At 43.1% G+C, this 23,221-nt stretch overlaps 4 protein-coding genes across 9 annotated transcripts; 2 read left to right on the top strand and 2 right to left on the bottom strand.

The window, feature by feature from the left end:
* The first annotated feature begins 502 nt into the window (after window positions 1-502).
* On the top strand, window positions 503-4,686 carry LOC117476380 (syntaxin-2-like). Of its 4 annotated transcripts, none has more exons than XM_034122855.1 (9): window positions 503-733; window positions 1,074-1,133; window positions 1,219-1,318; window positions 1,993-2,067; window positions 2,500-2,573; window positions 2,711-2,819; window positions 3,441-3,514; window positions 3,627-3,764; window positions 3,848-4,686. In XM_034122855.1, exons 2-9 carry the CDS (start codon window positions 1,089-1,091, stop codon window positions 4,040-4,042), a joined length of 810 nt encoding a protein of 269 aa, XP_033978746.1. In that variant the 5' UTR covers window positions 503-733; window positions 1,074-1,088; the 3' UTR covers window positions 4,043-4,686. The 4 variants fall into 4 exon arrangements, with proteins under 4 accessions (XP_033978746.1, XP_033978747.1, XP_033978745.1 ...); XM_034122856.1 differs by having other exon boundaries at window positions 515-630; window positions 1,071-1,133; XM_034122854.1 differs by having other exon boundaries at window positions 515-733; window positions 1,071-1,133.
* On the top strand, window positions 1,228-13,108 carry nefla (neurofilament, light polypeptide a). Of its 2 annotated transcripts, none has more exons than XM_034122850.1 (5): window positions 1,228-1,318; window positions 10,079-11,319; window positions 11,447-11,571; window positions 11,983-12,365; window positions 12,457-13,108. In XM_034122850.1, exons 2-5 carry the CDS (start codon window positions 10,273-10,275, stop codon window positions 12,831-12,833), a joined length of 1,932 nt encoding a protein of 643 aa, XP_033978741.1. In that variant the 5' UTR covers window positions 1,228-1,318; window positions 10,079-10,272; the 3' UTR covers window positions 12,834-13,108. The 2 variants fall into 2 exon arrangements, with proteins under 2 accessions (XP_033978741.1, XP_033978742.1); XM_034122851.1 differs by lacking the exon at window positions 1,228-1,318 and adding an exon at window positions 9,618-9,634.
* Window positions 5,432-7,510, bottom strand: pgam2 (phosphoglycerate mutase 2 (muscle)). Its single transcript, XM_034122853.1, has 3 exons — window positions 7,009-7,510; window positions 6,658-6,838; window positions 5,432-5,873 (listed from the first exon to the last, which is right to left on the bottom strand). The coding sequence occupies exons 1-3, from the start codon at window positions 7,423-7,425 to the stop codon at window positions 5,704-5,706; spliced, it is 768 nt and encodes a 255-aa protein (XP_033978744.1). The 5' UTR covers window positions 7,426-7,510; the 3' UTR covers window positions 5,432-5,703.
* A 4,804-nt stretch (window positions 13,109-17,912) lies between the features above and the next one.
* Window positions 17,913-22,921, bottom strand: nefma (neurofilament, medium polypeptide a). Of its 2 annotated transcripts, XM_034122849.1 has the most exons (4): window positions 21,777-22,921; window positions 20,861-20,985; window positions 19,894-20,769; window positions 17,913-19,863 (listed from the first exon to the last, which is right to left on the bottom strand). In XM_034122849.1, the coding sequence occupies exons 1-4, from the start codon at window positions 22,830-22,832 to the stop codon at window positions 18,678-18,680; spliced, it is 3,243 nt and encodes a 1,080-aa protein (XP_033978740.1). In that variant the 5' UTR covers window positions 22,833-22,921; the 3' UTR covers window positions 17,913-18,677. The 2 variants fall into 2 exon arrangements, with proteins under 2 accessions (XP_033978740.1, XP_033978739.1); XM_034122848.1 differs by having other exon boundaries at window positions 17,913-20,769.
* Between the last annotated feature and the right edge of the window lie 300 nt (window positions 22,922-23,221).

The following is a 23,221-nucleotide window of genomic DNA, read 5'->3' as shown; positions in this document are numbered from 1 at the left end:
CATGTCCTAACCCTGACAGTTATCACAAAAGGACTTTGAAAACAAATGGTAATGTTGCACAGCAGTTTGCCAAAAAATAGGAGCAGTTTGGGTATTTTTAACATAGACAAATTACTTTTCAGCAACTTAATTTTTGCCAGATAGAAAATAAGAAAAGGGACACAATCAATGATGTAAAAATGAATTAGTGTACAATTCAAAATGATAGTTATACTTACAAGCCAACACTAGTAAACAGGATTAAATATTGAAATAAACAGAAAACATACAAAAGTAAACTATTATTATTATCATAGTGGCCAGAATAAATTATATTCAGACGTAAGTAGGCTACATGAAGTTTAATGGGATGGAGATGTTTTAACATTATTAAAACATGTTCGAATATACTTTTATGTATACAGTGTCAGTATCCTATTCTGTCATTACGATGGTGATATTGACAATTTTTTGCAGTGTGAATGTAGGTGTGTTAGCTCCACCCTCAGGTAGGTCACTCCCTGGTTATGCCTTATGTTTCTCATCATACTCGACCAACTTTACATCTAACAGTAACATTTAAAACACAGAAAACCGGAACGCGTCGACTCTTTATCTTTATTCACCTGTAGCTTTAGCTTAAACACACAGGTGAGGGAGCTTCTTTGTTTGCTAGTTCGGTCGTTCACGCGCATGCGTAACTCGCGCTCATTGTTACACAGGTGAAGTCAGCCCACAGGAGGACACACTGCAGGTAAAGGACGAGCCTTATCGTAAATAGCGAAAATGAAAGAAATATCGATAGTATCTCACCGCAGTCGGACCATATAAAAATGCCCGCGCGTGGAAGCAGTTGTAAGCTTTTTACAGCAAGTATTTACCAACAGTTTTGGGGAGTTAAAAGACTTAACTTCATCTGAGAATGCTACAAAACGAGTACATCAAGCTAGTGATGCTTATGACAGCAGCGTATTAAAGCGGATTCTAGATTTCAAGTAGTCCGTATAAATGTAGCATATGCTAACTTGACTGGAGCAACAGGTGTCCATTTTTAAGTCGCATAATGATATCATATTCTCCTTTTTGAACAGCAGCTGCAGCAGGATGAAATGACATCAGAGAGCACATTCAACATGGAGGATTTCTTCCAAACGGTAAACTTCACACAGGTTGGGTCTTGTTTTTGTTTTTTTATATCCAGTTGCACAATGTTAACTGTTGGTCTGTGTGTGTGTGTAGGTGGGGGAGGTGAAAAGCCTCATTGAAAAAATCTCCTGTCAAGCAGAAGAGGTGGAGAAGAGGCATGGCGTCATCCTCTCAACTCCAAACCAAGACAAGGGTAAGCACAAAGCTTCATTATCATACTCAGATGTGCATATCCGGTTGGAAAAGCCCCCATTAGCTGAAGAGCTTTTCTAAAAATATAAAAGTATAAATGTGATGCCTTCATTGTTGTGCGGAGGCTCTCAGAGATCCATCTCCTCCTTCAGGGCACACAACATAGAAACAAATAGAGCAAGAGAAACAAAAAGGTCGAAAGCCTTAACAAACAAGCACACTGTTAGTAGAGGGGGTAGCCCACTAAATGTTATGAAACTGAAATAGATAACATAGGTTAGATAAATAAAGCAGTTTAGGGCTTAAATTGAATGTTTAAAACAACTCATACTGTAGATGTACATTTAGAAAACGGTACACACAAATGCTGATAATACAATTTTTACATAAACAAAAAGCCTGACAGTAAGTGTAAACAAAACCATATTCGACTTGCGGCTTCAGGTGCTATCCACACTCATCTTAAATGTTGAGAAATGACAAATATTGATGGGTTTGTTGACCTTAATTCAACTTAAATTATGAGGTATATTTTTGAAGTATAATTATACAGTGGGTATTGAAATAGCTGCCAATATATTTTAAAGTGAAGGGATCACAAAGTCACTGTATGTAATATGTCACTTTAAATACCATAATTATTCCTTCTATGAAGTGAACTAATGATGTTCTTAGGAAAAAAGGACGAGTTGGCGCTGCTGAACAATGAGACCAAGAAGAATGCCAATTTGGTCCGGGCCAAGTTAAAAAGTAGGTGGATATCCGTTTTTTTTAATTCTTGCAATATGTGCTTCTGTACAATGGATATTGATTTGATTCCTGCTGTAGTTAAAGAGTAACGCAGAGAGTGCAGTTTTTCAGCGTGTACAATTGTTATCGATTTGTGGCTGTGTACCATCATTCTTTGAAACGATGAGAAGTGACTGTGCAGCACATCGAGCTTCCTCAAACTCTGGAACTGCATCGTTCATAACGCAGCATTTGACTTGCAAATGGTTATAAACTGAAGGCCACTGTACTTTACTCTACTGCTCTCAGTAAATACACTGCCTCAGATTAACTGTTTACAGAAAGATAAGGAAGTTAAATACATATTAATCAGACAATCTGCAATTCAACCAGATGCATCAACAAAGTTGTGGGTTTTGTGCTTGTAGTTAAATGACATCTGTGTTCTTTCAGCAATGCAGGAGAACTTGCCTGTGGATGAGAACAGTGAAGGGGTCTCAGTAATTCAGCGTATTTATAAGAACCAGGTATGGCTCTACTTTCATTTCCTGTTAGGCCAGGTGCATAAAGATCTGAATTTATTTACAAAAAAGCCTCTATGATTTGTGTGCAATTTTTTTGTTTAGCTTTAATAATCTGTTTTGTGTTTCTGCCCTTTCTTCAGCACTCACACCTGACTCGGTGCTTTGCTGATGTCATGAGGGGACACCATAACGCACAGATCTCCTTCAGAGAGAAATGCAAAGCACAGATTCAGAGACATCTGGAGATTGGTGAGTTGCAAAACACAAATAAAACCAAAACATAAACATTTAAACTTCCCCCCACTTGGCTCAGTGTTGTGTAAATAGACTTTAAATGATAACCTTATCATGCTAGTATAGCTATTAAAGCTGTTTATATAAGAATAAAAGGTTGCCTAAACTAGATTGAGTACTTAAAGGTGGGGTAGGTAAGTTTGAGAAACCGGCTCGAGATACACTTTTTGTTATATTCCATGGAATGCTCTTAACATCCCGATAGCAATGAATATCTTAAGTGCTTTGACAAAAAAATCCATAAAAAAATGTCATCTGTGGAAGCCGTAATACTGTAAAAAGTACGGCTAAAATAACTGGATGGCCTACCTGCCTGTCAGCCTTCCATCTGTGCACAAACTTATCTCGTGCCCTCATTGGTCATGTGCACGTTCGTGTGTGTTGGAGGAGGGGCTCTGTAAGGAAGTGGCAGATTTTTTCCGGTTATGTATTTTCAAATTCTAGCGCACTCGAGCAGGTTTCTCCAAAATTACCTACCCCACCTTTAATATACAAAGCTCATTTTGTGGGTGAAGTATCCCTTTAAACTAGATTGCTTGAAAATCTCTTTAATTCATATTTTTGTCTCTATTTCAGTGGATAAAGTGACTACAGATGAAGAGTTGGAGGATATGCTGCACAGTGACAATCTTTTCATCTTCATTTCTGATGTAAGTGCTATTCCCTTCAGTTCCTGGCCACAAAAATGCTTATTCAATTCTTGGAAATATCCACTATAGTTTTTTTTTTAGTTGGATCGACTAGTGTACTTTTCTTTTACAGGTCAACTCTAATGCTCGGATTTCCAGCCAAGCTTTGAGTGAGATTGAATCCCGTCATCAGGACATCATCTGCCTCGAGTCCAGCATCAAAGAGCTGCACGAGATATTTTCAGACACTGCCATGCTGTTGGAGATTCAGGTTACTTGCTTTTTTGGAATTGTTTAATGACCACTGATATAAAGAAATATACTAATGTGAAAATGATGTTCTTCCTCTATCAGGGGGAGTTGATCAACAACATTGAAAAAAACGTGACGAGCGCTGGAGAGTATGTAGACGCGTCCAAAACTGAAACGTATGAAGCAGTCATGTACAAGAAAGACAGACACAAGATTGGATTGCTCCCAAACTTCTTCAAGTCTTTCAGGAGGAAAAAGGCTGCTAGAACTGCTAAAGATCAAAACACCTCAGACTGAGCTCCTGAAACTGTTTGAACATCCAAAAACCATCAGATCAACATCAACGCCTGCTCGATGGTACACACTTTTCATCTTGATGGTACGCTGCCTGTCTGCCCCCTCAAAGGAAAATGAGGAAGCTGTTATCTTAAAGTCAAATATTTTGCTATCACAAGGATCGGAAATGAAACTGGTGCAGTGGACAAGCCTCGCAAGCTTTATTTGTATGTTACCTGTTGTATATAATGAAGGCACAAGGCAGCATACAATCTAAAAAAATAAGAATGTAACTTGTCAATATGTGTTTACAGACTCCCAGTGCCGGGACTGTAAAGGTCTTCAGTTATGTGGAACGCTCTATACCCATCTCAATAATACAAAAATATTTTAACTGTAGCTACATTCTTTAATTCACCACAGCCGGTGTTCCCCTTAGTCGCCAGTAGGTGGCATAACAACATTAGGTAGGGCTTTGGATCATTTACCTTCCCTTCTCTCTGCAGTCCTGCTCAACTCTTGTGTTTTTGTGTGATTCTGTGTGTTTTACTAATGCTATTTAATGTCATGTTGTCTAATACTCAGAAAAATCTATGTGATGTCATAGGATAAACTATGAGACCAATAGTTAAATAAACCTATGTGGTAAATGCTACTTTACATAATTTGTATCTGGTGTTTTTTTTGTAACATGTAGATGAAACGGGGAACAGGAGTCCAACATTAGGTTTGATGCACAAAATAAATATAGGTAAAGGTCTACAATTACCCCTTATACCATACCATACAAAAGCCCTAATTCAAGCACAATAAAAGCTAGTTTCATGTTCTTTGGCCACCACAAGCAAATGCAAAGCTTAAAATATCTGCCAGGCACATTCAGTATTTTGATAGAGATAGTAGAGAGTGGGGTGGGAAATCTTATATTGTTGTTCAGACCAGTGACTGCGGAGGTCATGGCACATCTAGTTTATATGTGTTTAAACATTCAGTGCCTTTTTGTGTCCTGTAAATGGAGGCATTGTCATTATGAAAGACACTAAAAAATGGTTCTTCATAGAGTTCTGGTCACCATCAATGTATCGTTACCTATTCCTTTAATTGGTCTGTCTTTATGATAGTGGTTTGCTTGGGACTATTTGTCGCTCATGTGCTTCTCAGTGTTATCTGACCGTAGGAGAGGACAGGCAACAACTTTTAGACAAGCTGCATCATGGGAATCCTGCCAGGATGCACCCATTGACTTCTCTCTCTCCCGCTTCTCTCTCAGATTAGATTTCACTGCACTTTGCTCAAACCACTGATTTCCAAGTAGGAAACTAAAGAGGAATAATAGAAAAGGATGACCATGTAATACTAAGAAAGGAAAGGTTAAATAAGATAAGGTCAAAAAATAAACATACACATGCCTACATAAAAACATAGTTTCTTTATTGGTTGGGTGGTGAGGCCCTCAACATAGGGCTTGAGCACAATTTTGAAAGGGCTGAGTGATAAAACAGGGGGCCCAGGCTGTCTGCTTTGATTGACAGATCATCCCTCTGTCATTTAAACAAACAGGCTCGTCTTCAAAATAACCATTAAATATTTCCCCAGTTGGAATGGATTACAAGGCTTGACATAAGAGGAAAGGTTGAAGAACAAAAAGGGGGATCAGTCTCTGTTTCCTGCCTCCTCACGGCTTACTTCTTGGCTTTGCCCTGAGCGGCTACGGCCTCCATGGCCTTCTTCACGGTTTCCTCATCACCGAGGAACGCCATGGGCTTCGTAGGCTTCAGGTTTGCGTCCAGCTCGTACACGATTGGGATTCCTGTGGGCAGGTTCAGCTCCATGATGGCTGCATCGGACATACCTGGGAACACAGGCAGACAGATAGACGCGCAGATCAGCAAACAGAGAGAGGGAATGTAATCGATACCGAAAAAGGCTGCCTGGGGCCAGCTAGGCAGACAGGAAGGATGATTTTACATAATAAATGTTATTAGCAATACAGGTTTTCTTTGTATCTGATAGTATTAGAAGTTTTTTTGAATCAACGTGTAACTAATCTAACAAACTTGATCTACTTGTTTCTCTGATCCATGCCACCTACTTTCCCTTTCTGACATATACTATTGCCTTAGACTCTTATCAATGTCTGGCCACTCCTTGAAAAAGTACAACCTTTCTACATAAAGGTCGTGACTGTAATGGGAGCCAAGCTCATGACCCTGTCCCTGAGCTGAGTCCCGGCATGCTATTTTTATAACTGTAATCTGTGTGTGTGTGTGTGTGTGTGTGTGTGTGTGTGTGTGTGTGTGTGTGTGTGTGTGTGTGTGTGTGTGGTGTGTGGTGTGTGTGTGTGTGTGTGTGTGTGTGTGTGTGTGTGTGTGTGTGTGGTGTGTGTGTGTGTGTGTGTGTGTTGTGTTGAGAGAGAGAGAGAGTGATAGCAAATACACATAAGTGTCTGTGATTATTTAGGCTCTGGCCTTGTATGCAAATGCATTGAAAGCTGATTTCAAACCGAATTATTTGATTAATTCTCTATTGCCATTTTGCTGGGGTAGTGTCAAAATGTCAACATTGACCTTTACTACTCCCTGCAGTACTGTCTTCTTTTCTTTAAGCTTTGTCTCTCTGCAAACTGCAATGCTCACCCTCAAGATGCTTGACGATGCCACGAAGGCTGTTTCCGTGAGCAGCGATGATGACGTTCTTTCCGGCCTTGATTTCAGGAACAATGACGTCATTCCAGAAAGGCAGGGCGCGGGCGATGGTGTCCTTCAGGGACTCACATGTAGGGAGCTCACCGGGCTTCAGATTCTTGTAGCGCCGGGACTGGAGGAACAATAGTGGAAGGTTGTTTATTCCCATAACAATTGACAGAAGTTAGCTGACTGATACAACTGTTGAAAAATCATTGAGTGCTTCCTCCCATTCTTGAGAAAATCATGAATTTATTGCTTATTCTACACTAGCCAATACTTCTTCCCCCCTAGTTGTCTCACCTCACTGATGATTTTGTTGTAAGCGTGCTCCTTGTCCATGGGTGGAGGTGGGGTATCAAAGGAGCGGCGCCAGATCTTCACCTGCTCCTCTCCGTGCTTTTCCGCCGTCTCTGCCTTGTTCAGCCCGGTGAGGCCTCCGTAGTGACGCTCGTTCAGGCGCCAGGTACGATGCACAGGCAGCCACATCTGGTCCGTGCCTTCCATGATGGTCCACAGGGTCTTGACTGCACGTTTCAGCACGGAGGTGTAGCACACATCGAACTTCATGCCTGCATCCTTGATAGCCTGGGCTCCACGCTTGGCCTCCTCCATGCCCTTCTCACTGAGGTCAGCATCGAACCAGCCGCAGAAACGGTTCTCCTGGTTCCAGGCGCTCTCACCGTGGCGCACAATAACCAAACGATGTACGGCAGCCATGTTTACAGTGTGTCTCCTGAGTTTAACTTCCCTCAGCCCTTTTAAGTTGTGCACACACACACACTGTCTGACCAACAGTGAGCCCAAGCCAGCATACCACACTCTTTTTATAGCTGCCTGGATAGTGACAGAGAATAGCAGACAGGCCTCTTGAACTTCCCACCTGTGAGAGGCATTCATGCTCTGATGGACACATGAGCCCTGCCAATGGAAGCAGGCCTCTGCTATGCTGGAGAGACATGTGGTGGCTGGAAGGCCAGAGGTCAGATATAAAGCCAAAATAGCAACATGACTTTTAAACTGAGATCTGTTGAACAAAAGTGTAAAGATCAGAGTTGGCTGCAGAGTTCATTGAGAGTTTGATCCCTGAGAGAGAAACTGCAGCTCATTACACTGTGAAGGGCTCATATGTTCAGTATATAATATGTGTTCACAGTGCATTTGTTGTGTGCATAACAATGGCAAAGAAGCCTTACACAGATCAACCCAGTTACAACACTGTGGTAGAAAAAAAAACAATCATGTTGCCAAAACATACACACACACAACTCACAGACTACCACCACTTTTGCTACTACTATTACCGCTATGAATAATAGTCATTGTTTATTAAAAGAATGCAAACACCAAAATACATGAATGTGAACTGACAAAAGAAAAACGTTATAAAGCATCCCTTACGATCTCAAACTACATACTGACTTATCTTAAAGGATTGACCTGGTTAAACCTTAACATATACATCAGCAATATCAAACTAAAACATGCATTGGAGTTTATAAAGTGTCATTACTGTCCATCCCCTCTAGGAGTTGCTGTTGTATCATTCCTACATGCAACAAGTCTCACTGTATTAAAGAAATACTAAGAAATCCTTGCAGTTTATCTAAACATTTCAGTAAGACACGGCTAGATGCACATTAACACATCATTAATGCTTGTAGCAGCATGAGGTTGTCAATATCAATACAGAATACTGATTCAAGTTATTGTTATCCTGGAGTTGAGGATGGTAGTGTTCCATATTCATGGTAATATTATACGGCAAATAATCAAAGCCAATTATTCCGCAGTATCCTCCATGAAATGTAATGTTGGGAAGCACTTAAACTTTCAGGAAGGAGACGAAAGTGCTGATAAAGAGTGGAAAATAAGCCACAGAGCCAAAGCTGTCAGGCAATGTCAATGTCTCCTGCCACCCCCAATCCAATTATGATCCATATATAGTCAAAAAGAGGAATACAATAATCCAAAAATATGATATTAATGGAATTTCAGGCTAAATGCCAGCCTTAGTGATAACAAAGATGATGCTGCAGGAAAAACACTAGTTTGAAAACCGTATTCATGTCTAATTCAGGAAAATTAATAACTAGTTTGCTGGTTTTGTATCATCGACATATTTACTTTTTCTACGTTCCCTGTTTCCTGTAAAATCACTTTTGTTTTTAGCTGCATTTATATGACAGCAAGATAACAATTGTTGATTGCATAATGAAATGGGAGGGCTTTGAATACGGATGTCGCTGCATTACAATGTTAACGTTTCACCAGTCATGTGACGCTGTCATTAGTTTGTCCTTGATGCCTGGGAATTTAATATGTAATCATTTGAATGTTAGACTAAGGCTGAACTTTTATGTTAATCAGCTTCACAGGGAGGGAGGACAGGCATCAAGCTCGAAATTAGCACATTAAGTGAGTTAATTTGTCCGGGGAAGAGAAGTTAATGGTCTACTTTCTCTCTCTCTCATTCCCCCAGGTGCTGTGGGCATCTTGTCTGCCAAAAATGGCAGCGGTGCAGATTGTCAGACTGCTGTTAGTGTGGGAGGCGGTGTACACAGGGGAGCTTGTGTGATCACAACTGTTACGATGACTCAGGCTGCAGCAGAGTCCATGCTGCCCCCACTTGCTATATCTCTTGTCAAATCATTATAAACCTTATTTATTCATATACTGTGCACAGGCATTGCAATTCTCCCTTTACACTAAGGGTACCTGTTTTACTGAACTTGGATAATTTATGCTGTGAGTCTTTCATATGATAATTTCTTTGTATCAAAACAAATTATTGTCAACATTATCAATCAAAATATGCACTACTAATTATTTTCTACCTTATAGAAAGACAAAGAAGACGGAAGAGAAAGAAACACCATATATTTAACCATATTTCTTCTTCTGTATAGTGTCTACACAGCATGTTTAGGTGAGATTTTATCACTGCAGGTGTTTTAAGGTTGTGGATGTAGTTCTGCTCTCCACCAGAGGGAAAGATGATGTGTCATGTTAGTAAAATCAGGACACCCCCTCCCCCTTCTCTCTCTCTCCTGCAGTGTGTATAGCACAATAAGTATGTTTTTGCCATGTTCTTTCTCGCTATATAATTGATGTAACTCGTAACTAAATGTATCAAAGTACTATTCACTATTGTTGGGGTCAAAGTCCAGTTGACTACTCTTGTTGAGTCAAATCTGTATTACAGTTGATTTAATTAAGAAACTTGGAGGCATGTTACTGTTATGACAAGAAGTATGGAATCTTATAACATTTCATTTAAAATAAATCTACCCTCCTGTCTTTTCGCTTCTTCTCTACATCTTCTTCTCACTTCCCTCATTGATCCTCTCTATCTCTTTTCTCTCTGTTGCAGTGTAAGCCTATCGAGCCTGCATTGTCAGAGCTTGGGGAAAGCGCTTGCGTCAGATCTCACCGTCCTGCTATAAAAGCACGGACCGCCGCAGCAGAGAGCAGTGGAGCTTAAACCTGAGCCCTACAAACACCTCCACACACACTCACACACACAGAAAGGAGAGGGAGAGCAGCCTGTCCTCCCACAACCCCACAATGAGTAGCATCGGATATGACCCCTACTACACCGCCTCGCCGTACAGGCGCTGGTGTGCCGAGGCTCCCCCTCGTGTGGCGGTGACCAGAGGGAGGACGCACTCCGTCTACTCCTCCCATGCTTCCCCTCTGTCCTCCTCCCGGGTGCAGTACTCCTCTCCCGGACGGAAGCTGCTCTCCTCCTCCTCCTCCAGAGCCTCCTCTGTGGAGCTGGAGCTCAGCCAGGCCACCCAGATCAGCTCTGAGTTCCGCACCGTACGCACCAAAGAGCGCGGCCAGCTGCAGGACCTCAACGACCGCTTCGCCGGCTTCATTGAGAGGGTGCGTGAGTTGGAGCAGCAGAACCGTGCTCTGGAGTCAGAGCTGCTGCTGCTGAGGCAGAAGCACAACGAGCCGTCCCGCTTGAGAGCGCTGTACGAGCAGGAGGCCCGGTCCCTGAGGGCCGCCGTGGACGAGGCCAGGGCAGAACAACAGTCCGTCCTGGGACAGAGGGAGCGGCTGGAGCAAACCCTGAGCACCTTGCAGAGTCAATATGAGGAGGAGATGATGGGTCGAGAAGAGGCCGAGGGCAGGATGATGGACGCCCGCCGTGAAGCCGACCAGGCCGCCTTGACTAAGGCCGAAATGGAAAAGAGAGTCGAAAGTCTGCTGGGAGAGCTGGCCTTCCTCAAGAGGATTAATGAAGGGGAGGTGGTGGAGCTCCAGGCCCAGGTCCAGATGAGTGTCCAGGTGGCGGTAGAGTCTGAGACCGCCACTCCAGACCTCTCTGGGGCTCTCAGGGACATCCGGTCCCAGTATGAAAAGCTGGCATCGAGGAACGTGCAGACAGCAGAGGAGTGGTTCAGAGGCAAGGTGGGCTCCATGACCGAAACCGTGGCCCAGCACAGCGACGCCATGAGGAGCTCCAAAGACGAAGCAGGAGAGTACCGCCGCCAGCTCCAGGCCCGCCTGCTCGATATCGATGCCTGCAGAGGCATCAACGAATCCCTGGAGAAGCAGCTCCACGAGACGCAGGAGAAGCAGAGCGCTGAGATAGACACCATGCACGTCAGTAGTGGTTACAGATATCGTGATGTGTTATTCATTATATACAGCTTCTGATTTTGGGGGTTCTGTATAACTTAAGTGTTCAATATCATGTTATATACAGTATGTGTGTTTGTCTTTTATTTAGGAGACCATTGCAGAGTTGGAGAGTGAGCAGAGGGGCACCAAACAGCAGATGGCACGCTACATGAAGGATTACCAGGACCTGCTGAATGTCAAGATGGCTCTGGACATTGAGATTGCTGCATACAGGTGAGAGTCATTCTGGGAAATAAAGCTTTACATTGTGAAAGTGGTGCATAAATACCTGATTATGGGGAGACAGAAGGTTTTCATAGATGCGTAGTTCATTCAAAAAGTAATTTAAGGTCAAAGTATTTGTTAACTCTCCGATAAAAGTAACCTGCATAAACATCTGGATAAAGTCTCATTCAAACAGAGCTAAGCTAAAGCATTTCTCATGCTTGTTTTTATTTGGCTAGATTAGTTGTCATTAAGTGAATGGCAAAACTAAATGTAAAATTGATTACATTTTTTTTTCGAAAATACTTTTATTTTGTTACACATTCTGCAAAAAGGCACTACTCTGATATCACACACTGTACTGTTGCATTTCTATGAATGGCCACTATGACTTTTCTGTCTATTTCCCAACCTCTACAGGAAGCTTCTGGAAGGGGAGGAGTCTCGCTTCAGTGGGGGCGTGTCCTCTCTGTACAGCCACAGTTTCTCAGCACCCTCCTACGCCCGGCCCCTCCTCTCCAGCATGAGCTCCGGCACCTCCTACATGATGACATCACGCCTGCTCAGCTCCAGCCTCAGCACCACCGAGGGAATCATCTCCGCCAGCCACGCCCAGCAAGCAGAGGCCAGCCCACCTGGGGAGGAAGAGGAGGTGAAGGAGGAAGAGGGAGGAGAAGTGACAGAGGAGACCAAGGAGGAAGAAGAGAAGGAGGATGAAGAGGGAGGAGAGGAGGAGGGAGATAAGGAGAAAGAAGATGAAGAAGAGGCTAAGGGAGATGAAAAGGCAGGGGAAGCAGCAGAGGGTTAGTGCATTGTTTTATTTTTAAATGTTTTAATTGTTCAATTAAACCTCAATGTGTTAAATAATAATACAATTATCCTCTTTTAATACAGGTGGTGATGAGGAAGAGCAAAAGGAAGAGGTGACAGAGGCAGCTGAAGATGACGGGGAAAAAGAGGACAAGGAAGAAGGACATGAAGCTGAGGTCAAGGAGGAAGCACAAGAGGAGGTAAAAACAGAAGCAGAGGACAAAGATGGGGACGCAAAAGAAGAAGAGAAAGACAAGAAGGAAGAGGTGAAGAAAAGTGAACAGAAGGAAGATAAAGCGGACGCCAAGAAAGACGACAAGAAAGACGACAAGAAAGACGACAAAGCCGACGACAAAGATGACAAAGCTGCTCCAAAAATAGATGACAAACCTGACGCCAAAAAGGAGAAAGAGGCCAAATCCGAAGCTGCAGAAGAAAAAGGCACAAAGGGTAAAAAGTAAGCCAGTAGCCTCAGCAAACTTCAATCAAGACCTTCCTTTAGCTTGACAACCAGTAGAGGCATCTATGCTATGCTCTTCAGTCTGCTTTTGGTGTCCAATAAAAAAGTCTGATAGCCATTTACAGCATTAAATCAAGGTAAACTGCTTGCCAAAATCCAGAGTATTCCATAATGGCCTGTGTCGCACACTTCCTGATAAGTGTAATATGTGTAATTGCTGAATGCCAAAGTGAGCGTGTACGTTTTTGGTGGTTAAATAAACACCTCTTAAAGCCATGTGTGTCATCGATTTGAGTGAATCATAAAGAAGTCCTGTTTAAGTACTTGAGTACATATTGATAATGTGTCACTAATTAGATGTTTCCCAGTCATTCAGCAGATTAGAAACATTGACAGTGAATCAATATACTAATACATATATAGGCCAAACATTTTCCAAGACTGAAATGACCCCCCCCCCCCCTCCCCGGGCTAAAGCAAGACAAATGTCGATGAACAACATTATTTGACAATAAAATAGTATAACCCCAAAACATTATATTGATAATATAACACATACAACTATATTGATATTTCCTACCCCCACTTTTAGTATTTGTTTTCCCCTTTACAAGGCCATAAAAAAGCCTGTTAATTTACATTCCCATAATGCGTTGGTGGTTGTAAACACAGGAAGTTTTGCCTTACTGTTAGATTTGGGGTAAACAACTTGAGCCCCGTTACGTTAACTGACATTATGGCAAATTGTCACCATTACAAATATAAAGTATTAGCAGAGCAAGTATCCATAGTTTAGCAGATACATCACTGGACTCCTACCTGACGCTCAGGACACATATAAAGACGTAAGGAACTCCAGGTGAGTTCTTCTGCGGTTTAAAGGAACGCCTTGTTTCTTTGTTTTTTCACGGTTTGTGTAACGTTCAAAGGCAATGAAAATAGGAATAATGCAAAGCGTCTATGTGTGAATGATTTACTTTAATATAACTCCGAAAAGCTTTTTAAGTAGCCTACCTCCATGAGATGTGCGTCCTGAGCTGCTGTGCCAACTGCTTTCTCTTTTGGTATGCAGGTAAAATCTCCGTTTTTTCTTTAAACATGTAGGGATTCACTGGCAATACAACCTGAATGTATCACAATAAGGGTTTAGCTGCTACAGTATAACTGCAGTACTTTGATAGCCTATGTCATGAACTGTAGCTCATGTTAGCTAATTAGCTAATGTTAAGCTGAAGTTAGTGAGAGGTTGGATATTCGACACACATTCACTGGCCCTCTGTCTTTACCAGTTGTTTATCTTTGGGATCAAACTCCCTGCTAATGAGAGTTATTCAAGAAATATATGATATGTGTCTTAAAGGTCCCATGTCATGCTTTTCTGGTTACTACCCGTCCCCTTGTGTGTTATGTAGCTTTTTATGCATGTAAACGGTCTGCAGAGTCACAAACCCTCAAAGTACACCTGTAGCGAGTAAAACTCTAACACAGAAAAGACCTGTCTATGCTGCCCCAGAACACCTCGTTGGGGATTTCTCTTTTTCCATTCTTTACTTCTTGGGTATAGTGACGTATTTCGGGTATAGTGACGTAACGTAACTGGACCAATCTGCGGAGCCGTTACGTTACGTCCGCGGAGCCGTTACGTTTGGACCAATCCGCGGACTTCCTCACACACACACACTCGGCGGGACGTTGCGAGGCTCGCTGCTGCGAGGAGCGGGACACTGTGAGCTGGCTCACTGGTGTGGGGTCGGCGAGACAGCGAGACACCGCGGAACTCAGCCTGGGCACACACACAAACTCCCAGCCAGGCTGCGGATGTGTGTGTGTTTCGGGCTGGGTTTCGCTGTGTCTCGCTGTCTCGCAGACGGCCACTGGGCTCAGAGCAGGGGCGGACTGGCCATCTGTAGAATCTGGAGAACCACAGAACGGCCGGTCGTCAAGGGCCGCTAATGCAGTTGTGTGGTTCTTATCTGTCAAATAATCACACACGAAGAAGAAAAAAGACCGGCCACACGAAGAGAAGGATTAGGCGCCGCGGCAGACAGGGAGAATGAAAAAACATGGATTCAAATCAAAGAAAACGAAAAGAAAAAGGTGAGGCCGCGAAGGCAAGAGAAAAAATTGTGAAGTCACTCGAAGGTGAAGCATATAAATGTCGCAAATTGACAGATCTCTTTGGCAGCAGCGGTGCCACAAGCACTATCATCAGCAGCTTAGAACAAGTGCAAGATGATGAAGAGAATGATGAGGGTGCGAGTTCAGATATAAAGCCAGCCTCCTGCGTTCATGATGAGGGACAGAGAGTTGAGCTGGTGGAAGAACCAGCTCAACTGGCACATACAAGTGCAGGGCAAGAGCAAGAGGTGGGTGAGAATTATCCCTTGAACTGCATAAATGCAGCCTAATAAACATCTGATTTCTAATAACTAATAACAAATAGTAGCCTACTGTATGTTTGTGTGTTTACTGTTTTACGATGTCCCATGTGTTTAAGACATCTGAGGAGTGTCCTCCCTCTTTAGGTGAGAATTATCCCTTGAACTGCATAAATGCAGCCTAATAAACAGCTGATTTCTAATAACTAATAGTAGGCTATACTGTATTTTTTTTCTGATACTTCTGCTGTTCATTAAAAGGTCTTGCTTTTCTCCCAGTGGCTCTAAATTAATGCAATTGTAATACATTGGATGAGAAGGACATACTTATGTTAATGCATATTGATTTTTTTTAATAGCTGCCATGTCATTTTACCTAATGACTCCAAATCAATTCATCAGAGTGGTGCAGGGATGACGTATTTACCCGGAAGTAAGCTGCGCATGGGTTCCCTCGACAAAAAAGCAATGGGATTTCTCCACAGGATTTTGGAAAATAGCTCGAAATAAGGTCTGTGGAAAACGAACCTGTTTGATAAATGCACGTTTTGTTCAGCCGGATAATTTCCACATGTCTACCCTACTTTTATAATTTTCGAATCATAAATCTAATCGCCAGAAGCTAAATGCTAACGTTATGCTATAAACGAACTACAGCCGAGTACAGCAGGGTCGCACGACTTCAACGTCACGCCAACTTAAGATCCATATTCAAAAATACAGATTCAAAATTGTACAAGTTGAAGCGTTTGTTTTAACAGTTTGCAGGAGGCAGGTACTTGCTTTCAAGCAGAACAGGGGCAAACAAACTTAGCGGGAGTGTTTACGTGTTCGGTGTAATGACGTACAGCGTCCTCCACAACTTCTGTAGTCCTATACAGCCACTTGTTAACAACCATCGTTTTTCAGACACGTAAACTCTTCAAAAATCACCAGTGGGGTCACTGCTGATGTATTTAATGTCGTAGAACAAAACGTGATCCGTCTCTTAAACTTGTGTCAACCACAGACCTTATTTCCAGCTATTTTCCAAAATCCTATGGAGAAATCCCATTGACTCTGAGACGAGGGAACCCGTAGTGGTAAAATGTTAACTCACTTCCGGGTATTAGGACTCGTCACTGCACCACTCTATTGTATTACTACAGTGGGCAAAGAGGACACATCTGTTTTTATTGGATTTTAGGGCTTTTTCTATTACATATGGATGTTTTGCTTCTGGACATTCTGCAGTGTATTCATTTAAAACTCTTGTATGTTTTCATATCAGGTGACACTTGACAAGTAGGACAGACCTCTTTTATTAGATTGTATTCCTCTATCTTCTTTTACATGAATATTCTTATGAAAATGCAGCTGTTCTGTATTCAAAAGTTGTATTTATTTTCAATAACTTCCATGTAATGTGAATGAATGACTCCGAATCCATGCATCATTGTATAGCTAACTTGGACAAGTAATAGGACACACCTCTTGTATTGAATTTATATTGCTATACCATATTTCCATGCCATTTTTCTGGATGGACAGATGCTCTTTTCTTTTTCTCCCTTTGGTAAATGTAGATTGTCTTCAGCAGCAGGCTCAGCATGGTATAAAGCACTGTTGGTGGGTTTAAAAAAAATAATTACACTTTAGACACTTATTAATTGTTATTTCACTGCACCCAGCCTATCAGTGATAACATTTGCTATGAATAACAGCAGTCCAACTTCAAGCTGAAAAAAACCATAAGCCATAAGAAATGAATATGCAGTCAAACATTATCACACTATCAAATCAAGTATCCCCTAAAAATGTCATGATGATAAATGACATATAATATAAAGCAATATCCTGGAACGGCTATAGATCAGATGTGTTAAATCCTCGATTGATAACCTTTTTTAATCAAATAACATTATTGGTAAATGTGTTGCAAATAATCAGAACAAAATTGTTTTATGATCAAAAGCAGCACTTACATTTCAATAATATGTTATTATGAATATATGAACATTATAATGTTATTTGTTAAGTTATCTACCAAGGATGTTACTTATATAATTTAATTTAATTATTTAGTGAATTTCCTTTTAAGTTATTGCCGTTGAGCATTTTCAAGAAATGTAGGTGTGTATATAATTTTTGGAATGTTTGATGAGGTTTGAGTGACCATGCTATAAAGATTGGATTAGTCTAGTTACTGTCTTTTGGGTTAAAGGTAGATATTTTTTCAGGTTTTCCATGGAAAGATGACGTTAACGTTGAGGTTTCAAATGTTGTATGTAGTTGGCTTGGTCTTGTGGTCAGCTTGTTTTTTTTTAGGGGGGGGGTTATATAACCTTTTAGTATTCAATAATCGTAATTTCCACAGTTTGCTATCATTCATATTCTGTCATTGAGTTTTATTTTAATTACACAAATTGACCACATTGGATCACATTGGAATATATATATTTTTTAACTTACTGTAAAGCCATTAATTAAATAATCAAACATTTATTTTAAAGTTGTTTTAAAGTTGTTATACTTTCAACTAATGTAACTCCTCTTGTGTAATGTGAGAACATAAAACTGCTAAACATACACAGATACATAAAATGAACAGACACACCCTTTTTCGTTTTTTCTTCATTATGACATTTATTAAGCAAATGCTGAAATCGTTCATGATGAGTAAAGTCATGGGATTGCAAACAGTAGCACCTCATTTATTTCTGTATTTAAATTCAAGTCCATCCTATGCATACAAGAACGCATGAAAATGCACATTTACAGTTATATCTTTTTCAGTTGCACTCAGTGAAACATAACAGACACTGATAGAAAGCGTGTTTAAGGCTAAGGAGTTTCTTCATGTTTGTTCAACTGCTTCAGTTACTGGATGTTTATGGTCATGTGTTTATCATACCGCTGCCTGTCTCTCTCTTCTCTGTACGTTGTGTTGTTCGTTTCTTTTTGGCTCAGTTTGTGTCTTCACGTGTCAAGTAAGGCGTCGTCAGTAGAGCACTTGGGGACCCTCCCACCTACTTGCCCGCTCAACTTCAATTATATATCTCACTCTCCCACCCACGTTACATTTATTCCTTTTACATATTTACTCTTTTTACAGTGTATTTACCATACATACAGATAAGGAAGTGAAGTACTCCCCCCTCTCCTGAGCTATTGCATGCAGAGACCCCCCTCCCTCCCTCCCGTGAGCTCGCCCGTGAACTGCAGAAAGAAAGAAAAAGAGGATAAAATTCTCAGTCGCTTGCTACTGACTGCAGCAAAGCCCGTTTAAAGCTGTCACTCAACATGCATTTTTGAAATTCGTAGCATTTAACGTTTGGCTTCTCTCTATGATTTGTTTTGTATGTTTGAGAGTTGTTATCTTTATTACATCGCTCTAGCTGTATGGTTTTCTTTGTTATGTTAGTTTGGGTTGATTGCTTGTCTTCTCCACTTGCCCATCTCCGCAAGATCGCCGGTCAGGAATCCGCTTATTCGCCCTCTGTCACCTGCGTGACGGACAGGGAGGAGTGCTTCTCTGTCTTCTTGGTGGAGACCAGCACTTCCTCTTTCACCTCATCCACCTCTTCCTTCACTGTCTCGGTCACAGTGACAGATTTGGTGACGCGCTTGGATCCATCCTCTCCAGTGGTGATCGTCTCCACGGTTTTGGTGATCACTACTTTTTGGCTACCGTCGTCTTTGACCGTACTCTCGTCAACGCCGTTAGAGACCACGTCGGTTTCTTTCTCCTCGTCCTTCTTCTCCTCTGGGCTGCTCTTGTCTTCATCGCCGTTCATGGCTACATCCTTCTTTTCAACATTCTTCTCCTCTGTTAAGTCGCTCTTTTTCTCTGATTTCTCTTCGGCGGCTTTAGGGGTCTCGGGCAGGGGGGTCTTTGGGGATTTCGCTTTAGGAGATTCAGGTTTTGGAGATTCCGACTTGGGAGACTCTGCTTTTGGGGAGCTTGGTTTTGGGGATCCAGCCTTTGGTGAGCCTTCTTTGGGGGATTCAGGCTTCAGAGATGTAGGCTTGGGAATTTCAGATTTAAGGGACTCAGGTTTAGGGGTCTCAGACTTTGGGGATCCAAGTTTAGGGGTCTCAGACTTTGGGGATTCAAGTTTAGGTGTCTCAGACTTTGGGGATGCAAGTTTAGGTGTTTCAGACTTTGGGGATCCAAGTTTAGGGGTCTCAGACTTTGGGGATCCAAGTTTAGGGGTCTCAGACTTTGGGGATCCAAGTTTAGGTGTTTCAGACTTTGGGGATCCAAGTTTAGGGGTCTCAGACTTTGGGGATCCAAGTTTAGGGGTCTCAGACTTTGGGGATCCAAGTTTAGGGGACTCAGACTTTGGGGATCCAAGTTTAGGAGATTCAGACTTTGGGGATCCAAGTTTAGGGGTCTCAGACTTTGGGGATCCAAGTTTAGGAGATTCAGACTTTGGGGATCCAAGTTTAGGGGTCTCAGACTTTGGGGATCCAAGTTTAGGAGATTCAGACTTTGGGGATCCAAGTTTAGGGGATTCAGACTTTGGGGATCCAAGTTTAGGGGATTCAGACTTTGGGGATCCAAGTTTAGGGGATTCAGACTTTGGGGATCCAAGTTTAGGGGTCTCAGACTTTGGGGATCCAAGTTTAGGAGATTCAGACTTTGGGGATCCAAGTTTAGGGGTCTCAGACTTTGGGGATCCAAGTTTAGGAGATTCAGACTTTGGGGAATCAGGTTTTGATGCATCAGGTTTGGCTGCCTCTTCTTTCTTGGACTCAGGCTTTGCAGATTCTGTTTTTGAAGCGTCTGTCTTGGCTACAACTTCTTCTGATTTGTCTTCCTCTTTCTTCTCGTCTTTTTTGCTATCTTCCTTTGTGGTTTTCTCAGCATCCTCTTTATCCTCTTTCTCATCTACGCTCTTGGAGGCTTTGTCACTGCCGGCATCTTCGTCCTGTTCTCCATCTTTCTCATCGGCACCAGCTTCCTCTTCTCCTGCGCTGCCTTCTTTGTCTCCGGCCTTCTCTTGGTCAGGAGAGGCTTTAGACTCGGGCGCTTTGGAGCAGAGCACTGTCTCCTCGATTTCCTCCTCATCCTCTCCTCCATCGTCTCCTTCTACTTCATCACCTCCCTCTGCATCATCCCCCTTTACTCCTTCATCTTCCCCCTCACCATCTTCTTCCTTCTCTTCTTCTTCACCTCCCTCTCCTTCCTCATCCTCATCTTTTCCATCATCCTCTTCTTCTTCCTCCTTAGCAGGTGCGCTAGAGCTAACTTTGGCTTCGGTGGCGGCTACAACTTCCTCCTCAACGCCTTCCCCCTCCCCCTCTTCTTCCTCTCCCTCACCTCCCTCTTCCCCCTCCTCTTCGTCTCCTCCACCTCCGAGTGTAGCGGACAGCTCTTGAGCTATCTCTGCCAGGGCTTCGTCAAGGTCAGTCTTCTCATCTTCCACCCTTGTCTCCTCGATGATCTCTTCCACAAATTTGTGTTGCACCCTAAGCTTGGGAGCGTCGGATTTAGACTTAAAGACTTTTGTGGGGGTGACTGCCTGGCGATAGGGGAAAGTGCTGAAGTGAGTCTCCTCGCCTTCTAGGAGTTTCCTGGGAAGAAACAGATTTGTACAAAATTATGTAAAATGACATTAAATTGTATTTCTACTACTTTTGACATGTTAAATGCATGTCCGTATACCTGTATGCAGCAATCTCAATGTCCAATGCCATCTTGACATTGAGCAGGTCCTGGTACTCGCGCAGGTGACGTGCCATCTCCCATTTGGTGCTCTTGAGCTCATTATCCAGCTGGTGAATTGTCTCCTGAGGACAAACAGAGCAGACACAACCCAAGGTTGATGAAGTACAAACAATGACTTGCAGAGCGTCCATTTTGTAGATTCATTAATGCAGCTTTAAATATCATAATTAATGATTAATGGCAACTTTTCGATTTTTTTTCTAAATCACCTTTTATCAAAACTGTTAATTTAGCCCTAATTGTTATCTGTGCACATTTTGTGTAAACTGTGCACCAAAAACGGTTGCTTTGATATATTATGCCGCAATACAGTATTCTAGAGATGTTAAATGCCTATTTTTCAAGGACATCCTCCATACTTATTGTTAATACACCCCCACCCCTGCCCCTAAAGGGGGTGATGTAAGGACAGAGCCAATGAAAGCATCGATCCATGCCTCTGCCCTGACTCAGCATTTTACAGAGAGAGAGCGGCGAGAGAGGGGGGGGCTTGTCTGCTGCAGTGTCTCCCCTTAACCATTTCCTGGCACTAGACGGATTTTGTTAGAAAGTATGAGCTCATAGCAATCATTACGCAGCAGAAAAATGTGACACACAAGCACCTACACACGATATAGAAAATGATCAAATACGATCCTTTTTATCCAGTTTGCTACTCTTAAATCCCTTGAATAAAAACTGCGTCAATAAGCTATACACAATATTAAATATGAATAAAAATCCATCATAGATTGCAACCATACTTTTTAAGTTTATCGCACATAAATAAACAAAATAAGTTGCATATGTGCAGAAAAGCATATTTCAACGGTGTGTTCCGCTCTTTACGCACGGCTCTGTGGCTGTTTCCTACCTGAAGGCTGGACAGATCGCTGCTGTGGCGGTCCTCGATGTCATTCAGCTGCCTCTCCAGAGACTCTCTTGTCCTGCGGATGGCTTCTAACTCCACCGTCTTGGACTGGAGCTGGCGGCGGTAGTCGGATATCTCATCACGGGCGGACTTTATGGCGTCCTTGTTCTGATCTGCAGCCTCGGTGAGCTTGGAGTAGCGGCACATGAACAAGTTCTCCACCTGCTGCAGGTTCTGGTTGGAGTGACCCTCCAGCTCGCAGCGGATCTCCCGCAGAGCCTCGGTGATGTCCGTCTTCTGCAGATCCTTCCTCTCCACGGTCACCTGAGACTCCTCGATCTGGGCGATCAGCTCGCTCACCTCTTCCTCGTGGTTGTTGCGGATGAAGGCGATCTCATCCTGCAGAGATTGAACTTTCTTATCCAACTCAGACTTCACCAACTCCGACTCGCTCATGTCCTTCCTCAGGACGCGGATAATGGCTTCGGTCTCCTCCCGGATGTGAGCCTCTTCGTCATAGCGGTCCCTCAGCCGCTGGATGTCCTCCTCGACGTGGTCGGTGTCGAGCTGGATCTGCGTCTTGTCGTGGTGGATCTGCTCCAGCATGGACCGCAGATCCTGCAGCTCCTGGTCGTAGTGATCGCCCAGCTGGGAGCGGGACACCTGCTTCTGGCGCAGCGCCTGGATCTCATCCTCGATCTGCTTGTTCTGCTGCTCCAGGTAGTGCACCTTGTCGATGTAAACAACGAAGCGGTCGTTGAGCCCTTGAAGTTGCTCCTTCTCATTGGATCGCTTGAAGTCTCCGTTCATCATGGAGGTCTGGTAGTCACCGCTATCTGCGGAGCTGAGCACCGTGGAGCTGTAGGCTCGGGACACCGGCATATTCACGCTCCTCTTGTAGGACGTGGTCATGGTGGAGCCGGGGCTTGCCCGGGACCAGGACTGGGAGCGGAACCCGCTGGAGGGGGAGCTGCCGGAGCGGCTGTAGCCGTAGCCGGTCGTCCTAGTATCCATAATTCTCCTGAAGGGGCTCCCTGAAGTGTCCACCGTGTAACTCATCCAGTGATGTGCGGCGGGGATGAAGAGTGCAGGAGGTGAAGGCGTGTGTATGTGGGTGTATGTGTGTTATGTGTGTGTGTGCAGGTGAGGGGTGTATGGCTCTCAGCGTCTTTCACAACCTTCGCCGGCTCCTTATATATCTGAGGCTCTGTCATTAACAAGGCAGGTCCAAGCTGTTTTGTTTCGTCCATTGATGGAAGGGAGGGGAGGGGCCATCCCCCTCAGGCGGTCTGCGAATGGTCCTGGGCCCCGTTCATTCTGAACCACGTGGGCTGTGGGACCTGTGTGGGAGTCCGATTTAAAGACAAACAGTATCGTTAAGTTAACAATGCACCCAATGCTTCAAAGGTAAAACATTCAGAAATCTCCCCCAAAAAATCAGTTTCATT

Source organism: Trematomus bernacchii, unplaced genomic scaffold, assembly GCF_902827165.1.
Source record: "Trematomus bernacchii unplaced genomic scaffold, fTreBer1.1, whole genome shotgun sequence".
NCBI classification, from domain to species: Eukaryota; Metazoa; Chordata; class Actinopteri; order Perciformes; family Nototheniidae; genus Trematomus; species Trematomus bernacchii.
The sequence above is the reverse complement of the archived record's forward strand: the minus strand, read 5'-3'. Positions and strand labels throughout refer to the sequence as shown.